Source organism: Bufo gargarizans, chromosome 11, assembly GCF_014858855.1.
Source record: "Bufo gargarizans isolate SCDJY-AF-19 chromosome 11, ASM1485885v1, whole genome shotgun sequence".
Taxonomy (NCBI): domain Eukaryota; kingdom Metazoa; phylum Chordata; class Amphibia; order Anura; family Bufonidae; genus Bufo; species Bufo gargarizans.
The window spans coordinates 24,595,431-24,616,659 of record NC_058090.1 but is presented as its reverse complement, the minus strand read 5'-3'; the positions used below and the strand labels follow the sequence as shown (position 1 = coordinate 24,616,659).

At 45.5% G+C, this 21,229-nt stretch overlaps 1 protein-coding gene across 14 annotated transcripts in view; it reads left to right on the top strand.

The window, feature by feature from the left end:
- The first annotated feature begins 848 nt into the window (after window positions 1-848).
- TRIM9 (tripartite motif containing 9) overlaps window positions 849-21,229 on the top strand; it is a 59,498-nt gene continuing 39,117 nt past the window's right edge. For 13 of the 14 annotated variants that reach the window (XM_044271551.1, XM_044271548.1, XM_044271542.1 and 10 more), the window contains exon 1: window positions 849-1,679. In XM_044271551.1, coding sequence (XP_044127486.1) covers window positions 849-1,679 — 831 coding nt within the window. The remainder of the gene's footprint in view (window positions 1,680-21,229) is intronic. The other variant, XM_044271545.1, reaches the window with a different exon arrangement.

Sequence of the window (21,229 nt, the reverse complement as noted above, 5' to 3'; positions counted from 1 at the left end):
TTATACTCCAGAGCTGCACTCACTATTCTGCTGGTGCAGTCACTGTGTACATACATTACTTATCCTGCACTGATCCTGAGGTACATCCTCTATTATACTCCAGAGCTGCACTCACTGTTCTGCTGGTGTGTACATACATGTGCAGGCGTGTGCATAGACTGTATGTGCTACACATATATGTATTTGCTGTGTACATACGTGACCGCCCGTGTGTAAATTGTATCATACATGGTGTTACATAGTATCTGTATGATTACAGCCATGTTTTGTCTCCTAGCTCCTTCCCCTGAAGTGAATAGAACCCCAGTACCAGGGTCTGCAGTGCTTGCTGTCAGTGGCTGTCCCTTTCTCAGTACTGCAGCTCTGAAGCACAAACTGCTGCTCTGTGAAGAGAAATACAGCGCAAAGGCTTCATATGTGAACAGGAGGCAATTAAACCTGTCATGTGGACGCCCCCTCAGAGGCTGACAGACCCCTCCCTCCCGGCAGGGGACATGCACGGGTTAATAGCGGTAGATTCTGTGTGGGCGACTATTACCCTGGAAACTGCCCCAGCCCCGAGGATGGAGGACGCCGCCGGAGCCGAGGGGGAGGGGCGGGGACTGGCGAGGAGCATCCTTTAACCACGCCCCTGACTGACACGAGCTGAACCAATAATCCTACCTGAAGAGGAGGCTGATGCTGCCGAGCATCCTTTAGCCCCGCCCTTCTTCCGCACCTAACCAATGAGAGCAGAGCTCAGGAAGGTAGCCAGCCAATAGCTGATCAGCTCGGGGGTGTCCTTCGCCCCCCGGCTGCTTCTCCCCGCAGTGTCGCTGCAGCTGCAGCACCGGTCGGACCGGATACCTATGGAAGAGATGGAGGAGGAGCTGAAGTGTCCGGTGTGCGGCTCCTTCTACCGGGAGCCCATTATCCTGCCATGTTCCCACAGCTTGTGCCTGGCTTGTGCCCGCAACATCCTGGTGCAGACGCCGGACTCGGAGTCCCCGCAGAGTCGCCGGGCGTCGGGTCTGTCCGACTACGACTACCTGGACCTGGATAAGATGAGTCTGTACAGCGAGGCGGACAGCGGCTACGGGTCGTACGGAGGCTTCGCCAGCGCCCCCACCACCCCCTGCCAGAAGTCCCCCAACGGGGTGCGGGTGTTCCCCCCGAGCATGCCGGCCCCCCACCTGCCGCACCATCACTCCTCCGGGGCGCTGCTGCCTCCCCTTCCCGCCCGCAACCAGTGCCTGACCTGCCCGCAGTGCCACCGCTCCCTCCTGCTGGACGAGCGGGGTCTGCGGGGCTTCGCCAAGAACCGGGTGCTGGAGGGGGTGATCGAGCGCTACCAGCAGAGCAAGGCGGCCGCCCTGAGGTGCCAGCTGTGCGAGAAGAGCCCCAAGGAGGCCACGGTGATGTGCGAGCAGTGCGACGTCTTCTACTGCGAGCCCTGCCGCCTGCGCTGCCACCCGCCCCGCGGGCCCCTGGCCAAGCACCGGCTGCTGCCCCCGGCCCAGGGCAGGGTGAGCCGGAGGCTGAGCCCCCGCAAGATCTCCACCTGCACCGACCACGAGCTGGAGAACCACAGCATGTACTGCGTCCAGTGCAAGATGCCGGTGTGCTACCAGTGCCTGGAGGAGGGCAAGCACGGCAGCCACGAGGTCAAGGCGCTGGGGGCCATGTGGAAGCTGCACAAGGTGAGGGGCCAAGACTGCTGGGGGGCATCTGAGGAGGCATAGATTCTGCGGACCATTACAGGGACGGGTGGCAGCGGGTGAGGCATAGGGTGTGCTGGTCATGCCAGGAACTGGGGTGGCATCTGATGAAGAATAGGTTCTGCAGGCCATGCCAGGGAATAGGGTGGCATCTGACGAGGCATAGGTTGTGCTGGTCATGCCATGGCCTGGGGAGGCACCTGTTGTGCTGGTCACGCCAGGAATGTGGTGTCATCTGATGAAGAATAGGTTCTGCAGGCCATGCCAGGGAATACGGTGGCATCTGATGAGGCATAGGTTGTGCTGGTCATGCCAGGGACTGGGGTGGCATCTGATGAAGAATAGGTTCTGCAGGCCATGCCAGGGAATAGGGTGGCATCTGATGAGGCATAGGTTGTGCTGGTCATGCCAGGGACTGGGGTGGCATCTGATGAAGAATAGGTTCTGCAGGCTATGCCAGGGAATAGGGTGGCATCTGATGAGGCATAGGTTGTGCTGGTCATGCCATGGCCTGGGGAGGCACCTGTTGTGCTGGTCACGCCAGGAATGTGGTGTCATCTGATGAAGAATAGGTTCTGCAGGCCATGCCAGGGAATACGGTGGCATCTGATGAGGCATAGGTTTTTCTGATCATTCCAGGGACAGGGGTGGGAGAGGGTGAGACATAGGTTGTGCAAGTCATGCCATGGACTGGGGAGGCACCTGTTGTGCTGGTCATGCCAGGAATGTGGTGGCATCTGATACGGAATAAGTTGTGCAGGTCATGCCAGGGACTGGGGTGGTATCTGAGGAGGCATAGCTTCTGCTGATCATTACAGGGACAGGGGTGGCAGCGGGTGAGACATAGGTTGTGCAAGTCATGACAGGGACTGGGGTGGCAACTGATGAGGCACAAATTCTGCTGGTCATGTCAAGGAGTCAGGTGGCATCTGATGAGGTATAGGTTGTGTAGGCCGTGCCAGGTACTAGGGTGGCATCTGACGAGGCATGGGTTCTGCAGGTTATTCCAGGGGCCACCTGTTGATTTGAGGTGCATGGCACCCTGTGCCCGATGCAAAACTTGAGTCACTTGATGCTATTTCTGTGCCGTTCTAGTTTCAGGATTCTGCAGTGGGCCATGCCACCCTTCTCCCCTGCACCCCTCATGTCCTTGGCTGGTGGTATGGGGCAGGAAGAGCTTGGCGCCCCAGTCTGATCCTCGCTCCAGGGCCCTCTCTGCATCCCACTAGGTCAGTCAGTGCACTGCAGCCATGACTGGCGGTAGAGATGCCAGCTCGCCTGCCATTGGCATCAGTGGCCCATGTGTTGTAGTCACATAGCTTCGCTACCAGTCTATAGGAAGGTGGGGGATGGAGGGAATGTGTCAGGGTGAGGGGTGAAGGAGGGGGGTGGGCTGCCTATTATAATGAGCCACGTACCCGGCCGCTGTAATCGTCTATCACCAGAAGTCTTTATAAATCGGATATTAGGGAAGTGCACTGTGAGCAGCAATGGAGAAACCCAGGAGCAGCATCTTATCCCGTACAGTCAGCGACTGCGCGACCGCCACACCGTGCACTCCGGGACTGACGGGAGGAACAGAGGTGTGTGCATGAATAATGTGTGCGGCAGAGCGAGGGGGGACGGGTGTAGCAGAGCCCAGAGCGTCGCCTCAGAATTCTGTAGATTTACCTGAAGTCCTACAGAAGTATCTACCCATCATCTATCTATCTATTATCTATATCTATCTACCTATCATCCCTAATATCTATCTATCAATCAATCTATCATCTATATCTATCTCATATCTATCCATCCATCCATCTATATCTATCTATTATCTTTCTATCTCTTATGTATCTCTATCCATCTATATCTATCTCATATCTATCTATCCATCTATCTCATATCTATCTATCCATTGGGGGTATACAGGGACAGGTCCTGTAATAACCTCAGCCGCCCTCGTCTCTGCACGCTCCCGGCGGTATACTCGTTCTCGTTCCTGCACGCTCCCGGCGGTATACTCTCTCCTGGATCGGGGGTGACATCTGGCCTCCAGTATACGGGATTTGGATGAGTGACAGGATTAATTCGCTGTGTTCCTCTCGCCCTGTCACTGTCCCTATGGCTGACACATCCCCAGCCCCTCCAGCGCAGCGCGGGCAGCCCCTCACACCAGCCGCTGCGCTGTCATCCGTCATGCTGTGCCATGGCCGCCTTAATCACAGCCGGGGGAAGGGGACAACGTATTACAGAGCGCTCACATGAATCAGCCGGTCGCCCTCTGAGCCCCGTCTGATCAGATATTCAGTCCTGCTGTCCGCCCTGCCTGGAGCTGCAGGGAAATACATCTCTAGGTGATAATTGAAATTCGCCGCCCCCCGGGGGTCGCTCTGGATCGGTCTTGTTGTCAGTAATTGCGTCTTATGTTGTGGCACATTGGTTGCTTGCAGTGCACACAGTGTAACACATGCAATGTAGTAGAGCTGAGTTTGTATTTTTTGTGAGGTATGACCATCTCAGCTCTGCTACATCTCAATAACATCTTACAGCAGTGCATCGCACTGACAGGTAGACCTGTGGCTAGTGGTCTTCCCCTAATGGCTGCCAGAATTCTGTCAGATTGTCAGGGGTCATTGTGCACAGAGAGTAGCATGTAGACAAAGATGCGACCACAGCACTCTTCGGAAGAGGGGCCATCGTGGGTGCACGCCCCATAGGGATTTCTTCCACCCCAGAGATGTAAATAGATCCTCAATTCTTAGTTTGAGACAGCACATCCATTGGTCTTCAAAAGATAGATTTTTATTGGTTTTTCAACATCAGTGGTACATATTATAGCAACGTTTTGGTGCCTTTCATCAAGCTGTATAATGTGGATATCCGGTTTCACGGCGTGCACAGAGAGTAGCAGAGATGAGTTTGTTATGTAGCACGATTCATTGTGGTGTTACATAGGAATTGCAGCTAAAAAGGCACAATAACAGTAGAGCTGTTAGAGAATGAAATAACACACTCAGCCCTGCTACATCTGTCTACAGACAATGTCTCAGAGATGTTGCACAGGTTTGGGGTGTGTAGCAGAGTCCAGTATGTAACCCTAAAATATTAGAGGGGCGCCTGCAGAGTTACCGCAGTGCAGAGCGATGTAGCAGAGTTCTGTGGCTAATGACTGGGACATAGTGAACATAGAGACAGAACACATATAGGCCTATGTAGTATGTTCCCCCCACCTACCAATGAGGGGCAATAAAAAAAATATATTGCGCCCGTGTATGTTTCTCCTTCCCCATAGGTAACTGTATGGAGGTAGCAGTGACAACCCAGCAACATGGGTCCTACAAGGGTTGTCACTGTATTTAGAGGGGACTTGTCACTAAGACCTCTTCACACTGACATAGAGGGCGCTATTGTACCCACTAATCAGCCCCCACAGTGTCAGCCAGGGACACGCTCACTCTCCCAGGACCTGGTCATTTCTCTGTAGTATGTCCTCTTGGAGGTACTGGTTCTCCTGGTTCAGATCCCGCAATGGTTCCTGGGAAAAGTATGCAAATTAGCTCTCCTCCAGAAGGAAGAAACTTTCTGTCTAGTGCCCCCTGTAGGTACTTCACAGTAAGTCAGTGCCCAACCCATTATAGGGTTTCCTGGATTTTCATCCTCAGGACAGGTCATAAATATCAGATCGGTGAGGGCTGATCAGCAATGGCGCTTTCCACTTGAATGGGACTAAGCTGCTCCTAGGTCATGTGATATGTTTGCACAGTAGATCGACGGGCGTGCCAGGAGTTGGACCCTGTCAATCTCTGAGTATAGGCCATTAATATACAAAATCCCTGAGGACCTCTTCAAAGAGCCTTGACACCTAACTAGGGATGAACCAAACCAGACATAGACTGTAATTAGGAAGTTCTTTCCACTCCCCTGGATTATTAGTGGTATGGTCCAGACTCTGGGAGAGCTTAATCGAAGAAGTGTATCTCAAAGTTTGTGGCTCCCAGTGGTTTAGCCTCTGAAGTTTGACCCACAAGAAGGTCTCTATACAGACCCGGGTTGGCATATTTGATGCCTAGCCATTCACTGGGACACTTAGGAGTCAAGTTGTTGCCTTGTGGAGAACCTATATGTCGATCTACTGGCACTTTAAAGGAGTTCCATCAGGAAAGTACCTTTCATTTGGGACATTATGGAAAGACCCCCTCCGTTAGTCAGAGCTGAGAGGACCATGTTGCATGGCCGTCCATGAATTTCACTTTGCTCAATTGAAGCTTGTTCCTCTTTGATCAGCACAGTGTTGGGATTTGTTCTGATAGGACAACTTTTCCAAGTGGTTATAAGCACACGTTCTCCTCCAATTGAATAAGTTAGTATGGATATGGGTACTGATCAAGATTAGACTGGTTTACATTGCAGCATGGTGATGGGTGCACTGGCACCCCGTACACAGGTCATGTAGGGGCATCAGAATCTCAGGATCAAGGGTCATGTAATTGTATTGAGAACCTAACCAACCAAGTCTTGATCCAAGATCCGACATCATTCTTGTAGATTTCAGTGGAAGACAAACATGGAATACGCAGAGTACAACCTGTAATCCTAGACACTATTAACCAAGAAGGCAATGGGTACAAAGATCCTTCGTGGGTTGGCAAGATATAACTTTCAAATTTTACATTCATTTCCAACACTTGAGAGAACTACAATCAGTTTGGGCAACTCCACCAATGGTGGACCACACCAAAGGAAGGTTAGGCTTATCTGATCTCCAACTGTTCCTCCACCCAACATATATTCACTAGAATGATTCCCTTGGGATTGTTGGGTGCCATCTGTAGACTTTAGAGGAAGAAGAATCATCTCGAGCTGTTGGTTTGAGCCAGCAAAATTTCAGTGTTACACTGTCGAGAAATCGGAACGTCTGAGGCCTTGTTCACATTTCCGTTTTTCTTGGACCTGTGGTATCTGCATTTTCCACAGACAGCACAAATGCACAGTGATTTTAATTTGTCTACTCACACTTCAGTGTTTTTTTGCTGACTGTGGGTCAGTGGAAAAATCACGGAGACATGCACTACTTGTGGACTCAACACTCCCATTGAAGTCTGCGTGAAAACCACTGACACCACACAAATGGCATCCGTGTTCCGTCAGTGTTTCACAGACCATTGGTAGAAGATGCTTCGGAAATTAATTTTTAGCTGAGGACTGTCTGTGGAATAGGGATGAAACACAGAGGGAAAAACGGACAATCGAACAAACACGGATTCTTCAAAAACATCTTTATAGATGAAACATGGATGGACATGGAAATCTGAATGAGGCCTCAGTTTTTGGCAACAGTTTCTGGAAGGATCCATCTTGTTTCCATGATAATGTCCAGGGCAACCTCACTAATCTTACTAGAGTTCTTACTTTGCCCCGTTAGAGATCTAACCTCATTAATCTCACAACAGGTCCAACCTCACTAAAGGTCTACACTCATTCATCTCACTAAAAGTCCAGTCTCACTATGGGTTCCACGTCAATAACCTCAGTAGGGGTCAAACTTCTCCAAACTGACTAGAGGTTCAGCTTCACTAACCTCACTAGATGTCCAGCTTTACCTACCTCACCAGAAGTCCAATTTCAGTAGCTTCACTAGAGGTTTAACCTCACCAACCTCACTTACTTCACTAGAGGCCTAAACTCATTAATCTCATTAGAGGTCCAACCTTGATGTTTGGCTGTACAGATACTTCCACCCATTATCCCTGGTTTCCTCCAACCAATGAATTCCTTCTATAAGGGTCCATTCACACTTCCGTAATTTCGTTCCGCATTTTGCGGAACGGAATTGCGGACCCATTCATTTCTATGGGGCAGCACGATGTGCTGCCCGGATCCGGAATTGCGGATCCGTACTTCCGGGTCCGCAATTCCGATCCCAAAAATTATAGAACATGTCCTATTCTTGTCCGCAATTGCGGACAAGAAAAGGCATTTTCTATGAGAATGCCAGCAATGTGCGGTCTGCAAAATGCGGAACGCACATCGCCGATGTCCGTGTTTTGTGGATCCGCAAAACACACACGGATTTGTGAATGGACCCGAACATAGATTTTTTTAGGTAGGTTATACTTCAGAGCTGCATTCACAACTCTGCAGGCTGCAAAGCAGAAATTCGTAACATATCTAGAGATTTGATGATGCCTCCACTGCCGTTGTAGAGGTGAAGATAGAGATTGCACTAAATGACACTCCGTGGAGTGCGTCGCTGCCGGTCTAGAGGGGGTTAATTGCCCGAACCCCTGATTAATGTTAAATAACTAACTAGACCCCCGCTGACTTTCTGGTGCTCTGTGATAATGTGATGTTGCAGAGAATGCAAACTTCACAAAGATGGTAGTGCTGCTGTGCTGTGAGTCTTCAATCTTCAGTTTCCTCTGCTAGCGCGTGCGGTCCTGGCCGGTGACACATGCGCGCGAGGGAAACCACGCTGGTAATCCTAGGGAAGGAGACTTCGTGTGGGGTCACACTGGGTACCTGTGCCTCCTTGGACCACAATTTCCACCAACGTTTTTTCGGAATTGACGAATGCCTTCCTCAGGGAGATCCCTGTATTACATCCTGATACAGGATAAGTAATGTATGTACACAGTGACTGCACCAGCAGAATAGTGAGTGCAGCTCTGGAGTATAATACAGGATGTAACTCAGGATCAGTACAGGATAAGTAATGTATGTACACAGTGACTGCACCAGCAGAATAGTGAGTGCAGCTCTGGAGTATAATACAGGATGTAACTCAGGATCAGTACAGGATAAGTAATGTATGTACACAGTGACTGCACCAGCAGAATAGTGAGTGCAGCTCTGGAGTATAATATAGGATGTAACTCAGGATCAGTACAGGATAAGTAATGTATGTACACAGTGACTGCACCAGCAGAATAGTGAGTGCAGCTCTGGAGTATAATACAGGATGTAACTCAGGATCAGTACAGGATAAGTAATGTATGTGCATAGTGACTGCACCAGCAGAATAGTGAGTGCAGCTCTGGAGGATAATACAGGATGTAACTTAGGATCAGTACAGGATAAGTAATGTATGTACACAGCAAATCCACCAGCAGAATAGTGAGTGCAGCTCTGGAGTATAATACAGGATGTAACTCAGGATCAGTACAGGATAAGTAATGCATGTAAACAGTGACTGCACCAGCAGAATAGTGAGTGCAGCTCTGGAGTAAAATACAGTTCAGTTATTTGATCAGTTATTTCTGTCAGTTAGGGCTCAAGCGCACAAACGTTTTTTGCGTTCCGTATATGGGCCGTATTTTGATTCCATATACGGTCCGTATACGGAACCATTCATTTCAATGGGTCCGCAAATGACTCTGTGTGCTGTCTGCATCCGCCCCGCAAAAATCATTAGGCATGTCCTATTCTTGGCCGTTTTGCAGACAAGAATAGGCATTTCTAAAATGGGCCTCCTATTCTGTTCCGCAAATTGCGGAAGGCACACGGACGGCATCCGTTTTTTGCAAAAAAAAAAAGGCATGGTCATGTACATGAACCCTAATTGTGAGCCAAGACCAATAGTGAAGCCTACACAGAGAAATGCAGTATAATGGAAAGATTTTAATATATGCAAATGAGCCTCTAGTAGCAAAAGGGGCGTTACCGTTACACCTAGAGGCTCTGCTCTCTCTGCAACTGCCGCACCCTTTGCACTGTGATTGACTTTAGGAGAAGTCAGGGCCAGGAGACATCATGTCAATCAAAGTCCTGGGGGCACAGCTGCAGTTGCAGAGAGAGCTGAGCCTCTAGGTGTAACGGTAACACCCCTGTTGTTCCTAGAGGCTCAGTTGCATATCTTAAAACTAACCTGTTACAAGCGCACATGTAACAGGTCAGCCAGTGTCATAGGTACAAATCTGCTGATGCCCTTTAATATTTTATACAAATTCTAGGTACGTACCTTTTGGCGGTAGGCGTGCCCTTTGTATTACATAAGCCCTGCCTCCAAAATGGCTGACCCCATAGTGAAGGGGAACATATGCCCTTGTATCCATTTTACCCAGAGAAGCAGCAGTGAGCGGCGCCTCCGATATCACTGAATGAGGTCACTGTGGCGGCCCCGGGGCGAGTCATTTAGGAGCAGGAGTGTGAGCAGCGGGACCGCAGCCACGGAGGCTCATCGAGCTCCATAGAGGCCGTGTCCGCTGTGTGAGGGAATCGGGGCAGAAATGATGTAGATGCAGACGGACGGCTGAACACCCGATCAGGTTCACAAATAAAGCAATTCCTTTCTCCAGGGTCAGCAAATGGCGCGTTGTGCCGCTGCGGATGAGCCCATCCCCTCCCCCACTGATCAGGATCCAGAGCCGCACATGCATCGGATATTTATACGCTTTATGTTCCTGCATCCAAAGCCTCATTGATGCAGCCATTAGATTGATGGACGGAGGCCGTTACTGCCGGATTGCCTGGTTATGCCTCCCCCCACCCATTACCTCGAGCCCTGAGCCAAATCCAGCTCAACGCTAAGCCTAATAGACCCAGTGGAAGCTCATTGATTTCAATATGGAGAAGCGTGGGTGGGGCTGTATTATGGAGCTCCAGAGCAGGCGCTCTCGGCACGGACACCTTCAGCTCTTCCATCAGTTATTTCCAATAAGCGGACACTCTCAGTCATATGCCGTGCCTGGTATTGCAGCTCAGCACCATTGACGTATTCGCACCGCAGTACCGGAAACAACGTGTGGGTAGGAAGGAACTAGCCTACATTTACCAGTGTTGGAGCACCTACGTACCGACCCAAACTGTGCCAATGTAAAAGGCAGTGGGTGTGGACTCTCTGTGCCGACTGACTTTGGGCTAAAACTAAGGGCGCTGTTCTGGCAGTTTCCTGGTATTCACCCTTTGAACCCCTGTACGGGTATCTAGACTTCACTGCAGGGGAATAACCAGGCCATTACCTCCTGGAGTAGTTGACTGCTGATTAGGCCTGCACAATATATCGCCAAAGCAATCGCAATTAATCGCCATATCGCAATCGCCAATTGGCCGACCCAAAAATGCTGCAATTATATTACCATATTTTTCGCTTTATAAGACAAACTTTTTCCCCCCAAAAGTGGGGGGAAAATGGCAGTGCGCCTTATTAAGCGATGGTTGACTTTTTACGTGGCTGACACGGATGTATCGCCGGCCGCTATGCTGCACAGCGCGGCCGGCGATACATCAGTTACAGTGCGGAGAGGGGGAGGGGCTGGAGGCAAGTCGTTATTTTAATGAACAAATGTTCTTCTATTTATCTGTTCTGTGCAGCGCTATTAAGAAAATGGCAAGTTTTGTATTTTGTACTTTTGCAGTAATGCAAATATGTTAGTTACTTTAGTAAAAGAGGTTTTATTTTGAAAAACACTGCATTTCAGTTCTTGAGTTGAGCATAACTACATTTCAGCATCATCAGTAATTTGTGTGTGATTTTGCCTTGAAAATCCAAGCAAATAGACCTCTAGCACAATTCCCTTAAAATATCGCATTGCATATCGTTATCGCAATTTTTAGGGCCCTAATCGCAATCGCACAAAATTCCCGTATCGTGCAGCCCTACTGCTGATCCACGGGGGTCCGGCAAAGCACCAAAGTGATCAGGCAATACTCATAGTCAGGAAAGAAACCGAGGGTAAAGCCTGGTTTGTGCATATCCCAAAAAATGTCTAAGGTCGAGGAAGGCGACAATCAGGCAAAACAGTGAACAAGCAAAGGTTAGGACAGCAGACGGTGAGCAAAATAAGTAGTCAGGCAGGAATTCGGTAAACTTATTCTTGTACATAGAGCAGTATTATAGTAGTTATATTCTTGTACATAGGAGCAGTATTATAGTAGTTATATTCTTGTACATAGGAGCAGTATTATAGTAGTTATATTCCTGTACATAGGAGCAGTATTATAGTAGTTATATTCTTGTACATAGGAGCAGTATTATAGTAGTTATATTCTTGTACATAGGAGGCAGTATTATAGTAGTTATATTCTTGTACATAGGAGCAGTATTATAGTAGTTATATTCTTGTATATAGGAGCAGTATTATAGTAGTTATATTCTTGTATATAGGAGCAGTATTATAGTAGTTATATTCCTGTACATAGGAGCAGTATTATAGTAGTTATATTCTTGTACATAGGAGCAGTATTATAATAGTTATATTCTTGTACATAGGAGCAGTATTATAGTAGTTATATTCTTGTACATAGGAGCGGTATTATAGTAGTTATATCCTTGTACATAGGAGGCAGTATTATAGTAGTTATATTCTTGTACATAGGGGCAGTAGTATTAATAGGTAGTCATATTCTTGTATTATAGTAGTTATTCTTGTACATAGGAGCAGTATTATAGTAGTTATATTCTTGTACATAGGAGCAGTATTATAGTAGTTATATTCTTGTACATAGGAGCAGTATTATAGTAGTTATATTCTTGTACATAGGAGCAGTATTATAGTAGTTATATTCTTGTACATAGGAGCAGTATTATAGTAGTTATATTCTTGTACATAGGAGCAGTATTATAGTAGTTATATTCTTGTACATAGGAGCAGTATTATAGTAGTTATATTCTTGTACATAGGAGCAGTATTATAGTAGTTATATTCTTGTACATAGGAGCAGTATTATAGTAGTTATATTCTTGTACATAGGAGCAGTATTATAGTAGTTATATTCTTGTACATAGGAGCAGTATTATAGTAGTTATATTCTTGTACATAGGAGCAGTATTATAGTAGTTATATTCTTGTACATAGGAGCAGTATTATAGTAGTTATATTCTTGTACATAGGAGCAGTATTATAGTAGTTATATTCTTGTACATAGGAGCAGTATTATAGTAGTTATATTCTTGTACATAGGAGCAGTATTATAGTAGTTATATTCTTGTACATAGGAGCAGTATTATAGTAGTTATATTCTTGTACATAGGAGCAGTATTAGTAGTTTATTCTTGTACATAGGAGCAGTATTATAGTAGTTATATTCTTGTACATAGGAGCAGTATTATAGTAGTTATATTCTTGTACATAGGAGCAGTATTATAGTAGTTATATTCTTGTACATAGGAGCAGTATTATAGTTATATTCTTGTACATAGGAGCAGTATTATAGTAGTTATATTCTTGTACATAGGAGCAGTATTATAGTAGTTATATTCTTGTACATAGGAGCAGTATTATAGTAGTTATATTCTTGTACATAGGAGCAGTATTATAGTAGTTATATTCTTGTACATAGGAGCAGTATTATAGTAGTTATATTCTTGTACATAGGAGCAGTATTATAGTAGTTATATTCTTGTACATAGGAGCAGTATTATAGTAGTTATATTCTTGTACATAGGAGCAGTATTATAGTAGTTATATTCTTGTACATAGGAGCAGTATTATAGTAGTTATATTCTTGTACATAGGCAGTATTATAGTAGTTATATTCTTGTACATAGGAGCAGTATTATAGTAGTTATATTCTTGTACATAGGAGCAGTATTATAGTAGTTATATTCTTGTACATAGGAGCAGTATTATAGTAGTTATATTCTTGTACATAGGAGCAGTATTATAGTAGTTTCTTGTACATAGGAGCAGTATTATAGTAGTTATATTCTTGTACATAGGAGCAGTATTAGTAGTTATATTCTTGTACATAGGAGCAGTATTATAGTTATATTCTTGTACATAGGAGCAGTATTATAGTAGTTATATTCTTGTACATAGGAGTATTATAGTAGTTATATTCTTGTACATAGGAGCAGTATTATAGTAGTTATATTCTTGTACATAGGAGCAGTATTATAGTAGTTATATTCTTGTACATAGGAGCAGTAGTATTATAGTAGTTATATTCTTGTACATAGGAGCAGTATTATAGTAGTTATATTCTTGTACATAGGTGAGGGCAGTATTATAGTAGTTATATTCTTGTAACATAGGGGACAAGTATTATAGTAGTTATATTCTTGTATCAATAGGAGGCAGTATCTATAGTAGTTATAGTCTGTACATCGGAGGCAGTATTATCGTAGTTATATTCTCTGTACATAGGAGGACCGTATTTATAGTAGTTATGAGTCTTGGACATAGTAGCAGTATTATATAGTTATAGCTTAGCTAGAGTCAGTATTATAGTAGTTATAGTCTTGTACATAGGAGTCAGTATTATAGTAGTTATATTCTTTGTACATAGGAGGCAGTATTATATGTAGTTATATTCTTGTAGCATAGGCAGCAGTATTATACGTAGGCTATTTCTTGTACATAGGAGCAGTATTATAGTAGTTATATTCCTGCACATAGGAGGCAGTATTATAGTAGTTATATTCGTTGTACATAGGAGGCAGTATTATAGTAGTTATATTCTTGTACATAGGAGCAGTATTATAGTAGTTATATTCTTGTACATAGGAGCAGTATTATAGTAGTTATATTCTTGTACATAGGAGCAGTATTATAGTAGTTATATTCTTGTACATAGCAGCAGTATTATAGTAGTTATATTCTTGTACATAGGAGCAGTATTATAGTAGTTATATTCTTGCACATAGGAGGCAGTATTATAGTAGTTATATTCTTGTACATGGAGGCGTATTATAGTAGTATATTCTTGTACATAGGAGCAGTATTATAGTAGTTATATTCTTGTACATAGGAGCAGTATTTTAGTAGTTATATTCTTGTACATAGGAGGCAGTATATAGTAGTTTAATTCTTGTACATAGGAGCAGTATTATAGTATTAATATTCTTGTACATAGGAGCAGTATTATAGTAGTTATATTCCTGTACATAGGAGCAGTATTATAGTAGTTATATTCTTGTACATAGGAGCAGTATTATAGTAGTTATATTCTTGCACATAGGAGCAGTATTATAGTAGTTATATTCCTGTACATAGGAGCAGTATTATAGTAGTTATATTCTTGTACATAGGAGCAGTATTATAGTAGTTATATTCTTGTACATAGGAGCAGTATTATAGTAGTTATATTCCTGTACATAGGAGGCAGTATTATAGTAGATATATTCTTGTACATAGGAGCAGTATTTTAGTAGTTATATTCTTGTACATAGGAGCAGTATTTTAGTAGTTATACTCTGTCACATAGGAACAGTATTAGGCTACTTTCACACTTGCGTTCGGGGTTCCGCTTGTGAGTTCCGTTTGAAGGCTCTCACAAGCGGCCCGCATCAGTATGGCTCTGTTTTGCCTCCGTTCCGCTCAGCAGGCGGACAGGTCACCCGAACGCAGCTTGCAGCGTTTTCGTGTCCGCCTTGCCGTGCGGAGCCAAACGGATCCGTCCAGACTTACAATGTAGGTCAATGGGGACGGATCCGTTTGACGTTGACACAATATGGTGCAATTTCAAACGGATCCTTCCCCCATTGACTTTCAATGCAAAGTCTGGACGGATCCATCTGACTACAAATTGGACAGACTTTTTTCTACAATATAATGCAGACGGATCCGTTCTGAATGGATACCATAGTTTGCATTATAGGAGTGGATCCGTCTGTGCAGACCCCAGACGGATCGGCTCCGATCGCAAGTGTGAAAGTAGCCTTATATTAATTACTTCCATGTTATTTTAATTTCCAGTTAAATTAAAACATTTTGTAATATATTATGTTTTGTGACTTTTACTGTTGGCATGAATTTGACTGTTTACAGATCTTGTAATTGTCTGAAGACTTTCCAAGAGTCTACAACTTTCCAGATTGTTTATAGGGCGTGTTGAATGCAGCAGATGGCGATGAGACGTCCTCCTCTTCATTCCTGTACCCTAGCAACGTGAACCTAAGAGAGGAGCCCTACAGCTTCCTTCATGCAATTTCCCCCCGTACCGCCCTCCCCCACGGCTTTGTGCCCATGTCCTAACCCTGTGATATTGTTCTAGACATCAGCTGTGCCCTATTGAGTCGGCTCTCATCTCCTGGTCCTCTGCAGGCTGATTCAGCGCCCATTGTCGCATCCCACCAGCCGCTCTTGATGCTCGGGTCACGCTGTGTATTCAGAATGCAGCTCAGCGGCGCTCTCGTATGTACCTCATTTCGCAGCAGAGGGGCATTGAGCTCTGTAACTTCATAGCCGTCACCAATCGCAGATGTGGGGAGCAATTTGCCGTCAGTCACCGAGATGAGACAAGGGCGGACAACATGCCAATCACATCCCTGTTTGCCCATATAAGCAAGAGCTCGTTCACACTTGCAGTATACAGACCTGTTTTAATTCTCAAATGTAATTTTCATTGAAAGAAAGTTGCCAATACATAGAATGTGTTTTATACATGTTTCTTATGCTCATGTTTTTTTTTATTTTTTTGTATTGTTTTTAGCCTATAGAAGTCAATAGATTGCAAAAAGCACACAATGCAGAAAAAAAAAAAAAATAAAACTATAGAAAAAATTACAAAACGGCTCCATATGGCGCATACGTTTTTTTGTTTTCATGTGTGAAACAGCCCTAAGGCCCCTTTCAGACGAGCGGGTGTCACCCTGCGGACTCGCAGCGCAGCCCCCGGCCTGAACTTCCAGCACTGCCGGGGTCACATAGCATTAAATTGATTTATGATGCTATGTAACCCTTAGAGGCCTGGAATGTATTGGATAACACTGACATAATGGTGTCAGTGTTATCCAATGCATTCCAGAACTCTAAGGCCTCGTTCACACTTCAGTGTTTGGTCAGTGATTTCCATCAGTGATTTGTGAGCCAAAACCAGGTGCAACGCTAAACACAGAACAGGAGCAGATCTTTCCCTTCTACCTCATGTCTGTGGAGGCTCCACTTCTGGTTTTGGCTCACAAATCACTGATGGAAATCACTGACCAAACACTGAAGTGTGAACGATGCCTAAGGGTTGCATCGCAACATAAATCAATGTAATGCTGTGTGACCCCGGCAGTGCTGGAAGTTCGTTCATGCCGGGGGCTGCGCTACGAGTCCGCAGGGTGACACCCGCTCGTCTCTTCAGGGGCCTAAAATGCCATCACTTCTGATGACGGATAATTTGCAGATGACAGATGAGTTATCTTGTAGCATATGGTGAGCTTTGAAGTCTATTGCAGCAAGCTCTTAAGCTCCCTCTAGTGGTGGCTGATGATAACCAGAAATGTATCAGTATGCAGCGGATTTGATGCTATGTATCGGAAAAATTAAGCTCTGAGCGCCATAAAGATATATTAAAAAGTTAATCAGCATAAAATGTCGGACTTAAAAATGTCATGGTATTAAAAGGTAGAGATTCACTTTAAGGTGTAGTAGGTGTAACCATACTGCACGCACTACCAGACCCGGCGCAGATCAGTCTGCATTGGCTGTTACATTGCAGCCGCCAATCAGCCGGCATTATATTCCCCTGCCGTTCAGAGGATCCGGGTCAGTGTGACTGGCTGCTGGTTTCCCGCTCTGATTCCCTCACCACCTGGAGGCACGACGAGTCCCATTACGGAGGACACGTGTGTGGTGGCGGGCGTGCCGCCTCCTGGGGTAGGAAGAGATGAGACGCCCCCACGATCAAGGGGAATACAGTCACTGCAAATAAGACATTCACGGCTGATAAAGTCGCTGGAGGGTGGACTGATTTAAACGAACACATCACGTAAAACTGGTACATTGTGTTACTGTACCTAGCTCCGGACGGAGCTGGCGTACTTCAAATACATGTGTCATGCTCCGCCCCTCGCTCTCTGCACTGGGCATCACACTGTGCAGTTTTTCCGGAGTGCCCCTTTAATATCGCCTAAAATGATTTCTGATTGGTGGAAGTTTTTGGATTAGGCTCGGACTGTACAGTGACTTTCAGGCGCACAGTAGTTGTCGTACAGCGGAATAACCATCAGTTTAGTCATCACTTTGTGGAACCCTATACTTAGGGGTAGCAACCGCGAACGCCCAAAATATACATATAGTGAGAAGATCACGCCCATCATTGCAGATTTTTGTAGTGTATGTCCCTTTAATTACCAATACGCTGGTCAGATTGGGGGAAATTGTCTCATTCTTGGCCAATTTGTCACCATTCAGATTCAGTAGTGACTGCGGATGTGCCATGATAGGGGGTAACTAACAGATTGGTCGGGGTCCAACTGCTGGGACCCCCCGCCAATCCAGAAAACAGATCCAGTTCCTTCACAGAGCTCAGGAGTCTCCAGCAGTCCCATAGAGAATGAATGGAGCAGCAGGGATCTTGCTTGACCTGTCGCCCCATCAGGGTGGGGGACCGGGACCCCATTCTCAGGATAGACGGGGATGGCCGGGCCCCCACTACTCGGTAAGTTATATCCCTATCCTTTTCATAAGGAGTAACGTTTATCATTGTAGAGTCATACCATAATACAGACCTCAGGGGTCCAGGGAGGTGAGATGGGTGGTTTTATTCTATATTTATTGGGTTAGTTCAGAAAGGAAAATGAATTTTGACCAATTTCTGACCATTTTTCACCCTCCTGCACCCCTGTGAGATGTAGGGGTGGAAGATATCGGGTTTAATCAAGGGCTGCAAAGTGAGTGGGATCTATGGCACTTCAAAACCTGATTTGTGAATAGAATGACAGAACTGCAGTTAAGACTGACACATCTATTACTTTAGGAGAACGGAGGATATTAACCTGCGGGTCAGGCTGTGTGTGATGGGATTGTGGATTAGGGAATGTCACCAGAGGCCAAGGTAACTTGGAAAGGCTTCATGAAGTCCTCGGACAAATCACACAAGAGGCCAAACTTCTAGTTCTGATATTTGGGAAGGGTGAACCTGACGGAGCGAAGCCAAATCCAAGATCCAATGACCAACAATGAAAGAACAGAACATTCTCATCGGAAGTGCGAAGATCAGAGAGGTGGGGGCAGGGAATCAATGGCGATGAGTTGTGATAGGGGGAGGGGGTGCGGAGCGATGGTGATAATCCTAATGAAACGACGTCCGTATTGATTAACCATAAGTATCGGGGAAGGGGAGGGGCCTGTACATGAAATCAATGAATGAAATGGAGGAAAAGCCATCCAGAGATATTAAAAAGCGGGATGTTACAACGCGCAGGTCAGCGGTATGGCAGACGTACAAATGGAGTCATAATCCGCCAGATACCGACATTAGTCGCACATTAAACGGCAGTTTCATCAAATATGCGTTGCCCGGCGCCTGGAAAGGAGGAGATTAAATATCTATGAAGTGTTCATTGTTCTGGCTGCCACTATTCAGGTCTGAAGCGCGTGGCGTATGTTCTGCGTGGGGCTCAGCATGGTGTCACATCCCATCATGCCCCGGGAAAGCATATGTGATACAGAAGGCATCATGGAGGGGTCATCTGAACTGCACCATGTAATACTACATTTCCCCTGTAGAGGCCACTATTCCTGAGGATTTATATTGCTGGATCCCCAGCGATCAGCTGATCAACGAGTTGGCTTCAGTCTAAGGGCTCCTGCACACGACCGTATGTATTTTGCAGTCCACAAAATACAGGTCCCAAAAAAGCAAAAATGGATGACATCCATGTTGCATCCTCTTTTTTGCGGATCCATTGTAACAATGCCTGTCCGCAACGGACAAGAATAAGATATGTTCTATTTTTTTATGCGGACATGTGATGCACATGGAGTCATTTCCGGTTTTTTTTCACGCCCCGTTGAAATGATCGGTTCTCGACCTGTAAAAATACGGAACATAAATGGAAGAAAAATACGTTTGTGTGCATGAGCCCTAAAAAGGGGTTGCGACAGTAAGACAACCCTTTTTTTTCCAGAATTAATAGAAGTTGGATAATCAAATATTCTGGATTATCAGATAGCCATAGAAAATGATATATTCCCAAAATGGGAAGACAAGACAAAATCTGCAACTGCGGCAGAGCGCGAGTGCCATAGCAACTGGTTATTAATCCTGTTATTTAAATAGATGGCGAACGATCAGAATATCTGATGCCAGATTAAAGGAGTTGTATTAGGGGGTCAGCGCTGTCCAGGTCTGCTTTAGAAATATGGGGTGACCACTGAATTGTACTAAAAGCAAAGGAGCCGTGTGGGTGGTCACCTTTCCAGTACACAGTGAGGTTGCTAGGCAACTAGACACCAATAAATAAAGCAGATATCGATACATAGTGAGGAGCTGTCCCATTTTTTGGCAGAGGGATCCTGGATGTAAGGGATGGGCTTCCATTAAATTAGGGAATCTGCAAATGCCTTTGTCATGGGTGAGCTAGGTGCTGGAGTTGCATCCAGTGTTTGACTCCTGAGCCACAGATGAAGGCATCTAGAAATTGAATGTTGGAAATGGAAAAGGGGGTGGTAATAATGAATATGTAAATTGGAAATGTTCCCCCTTTAATATAAATCTCACCTATATGTTTTGATTTCAATTTGCATTTGTGACCATGGTTACCGTGAAAGCAGCCATGACTTCCCCCAGCTAAATATAGTGATTAATTAAGCTAGGAACATGCGTAGGAGCCGCACGTACATGCTCCTTGTGGAGGCTGGGAGTAAAATACAGGCATTTTCTTCACCGCGGTTGTCCTGCCACCCTTTGGCTTTTTTGGACATATATTATGTTTATTTTGCATGCTGGTGGCAGTAGTATTGTCTTTAGTTAGATGACAAACTGCTGACAGCACTAGGTAGTGGCTGAGGAGAGCAAGACCTATTGTGGAGCTTATATCATAAGGAGTAGTGTGAATATGAAGTTTTGTCCTGCTAGATTCTGCCCCTGCATTAAACTGCTCTATAGCCCCTCCCCTAGTCTGAGTGACAGCAGTAGCATCCAACCAGGACACCACCACAGCTGCCATGCCGAAGCAGCTCAGTGCAGAGAGTGGAGAGCACTTCACAGTGAAGCTCCACCTCCTGGGCAATGGCAGAAGGAGAACCTGGCAGAACAAAACTTCCTATTCACTTTACTCCTGATAAAATCTCTACAAAAGTTATGTTTCTCCTGCTCTCCCATTCTCTTCCTAGAGCTGTCAGTAGTTTAGCATGGTCAGAACTGCTGACAAGACTCCCTAAAAGGTGGCCATACACCTTAGCTGGCTTTTGATAGCTATTCATCCTGATGCCCCCATACACATGTGCGCTGAGGCCGCTGTCTCCTCTGAGAACAAAGGGTCGGGCATGTTGACATCCAACCTGCCAGATCCTTCTTTTTCTCAAAGTCTGCAGTCCAGAAGAGTCAGGACACCCCACACACACATGGTTGGCTGATCCTGTCACAGTCCTAGACCACCTAGAATGTTGACATTAAAAAGTAACTAAACCTTTATCTAAACTTTTAATATGTTCTCCCTAATGCCCTAATAAAACTAACTCTAATATACTTTATTAATGAATTTTCTATTTTTACTACTCTTTTTCCTTAGCTGTTCTCTTAGCTTTGCAAAGCAGGCAGAAGCAGGATCCCGCTCCGCTCAGCTAATCCTGGCATAGTACATGGGTACAGGGTACCCATGTGCTATGCCAAGAGTTAGTAATAGTCCAGGGAACACAGGCAGGAACAGCAATATGCGCTCCTGCCCGTACTCA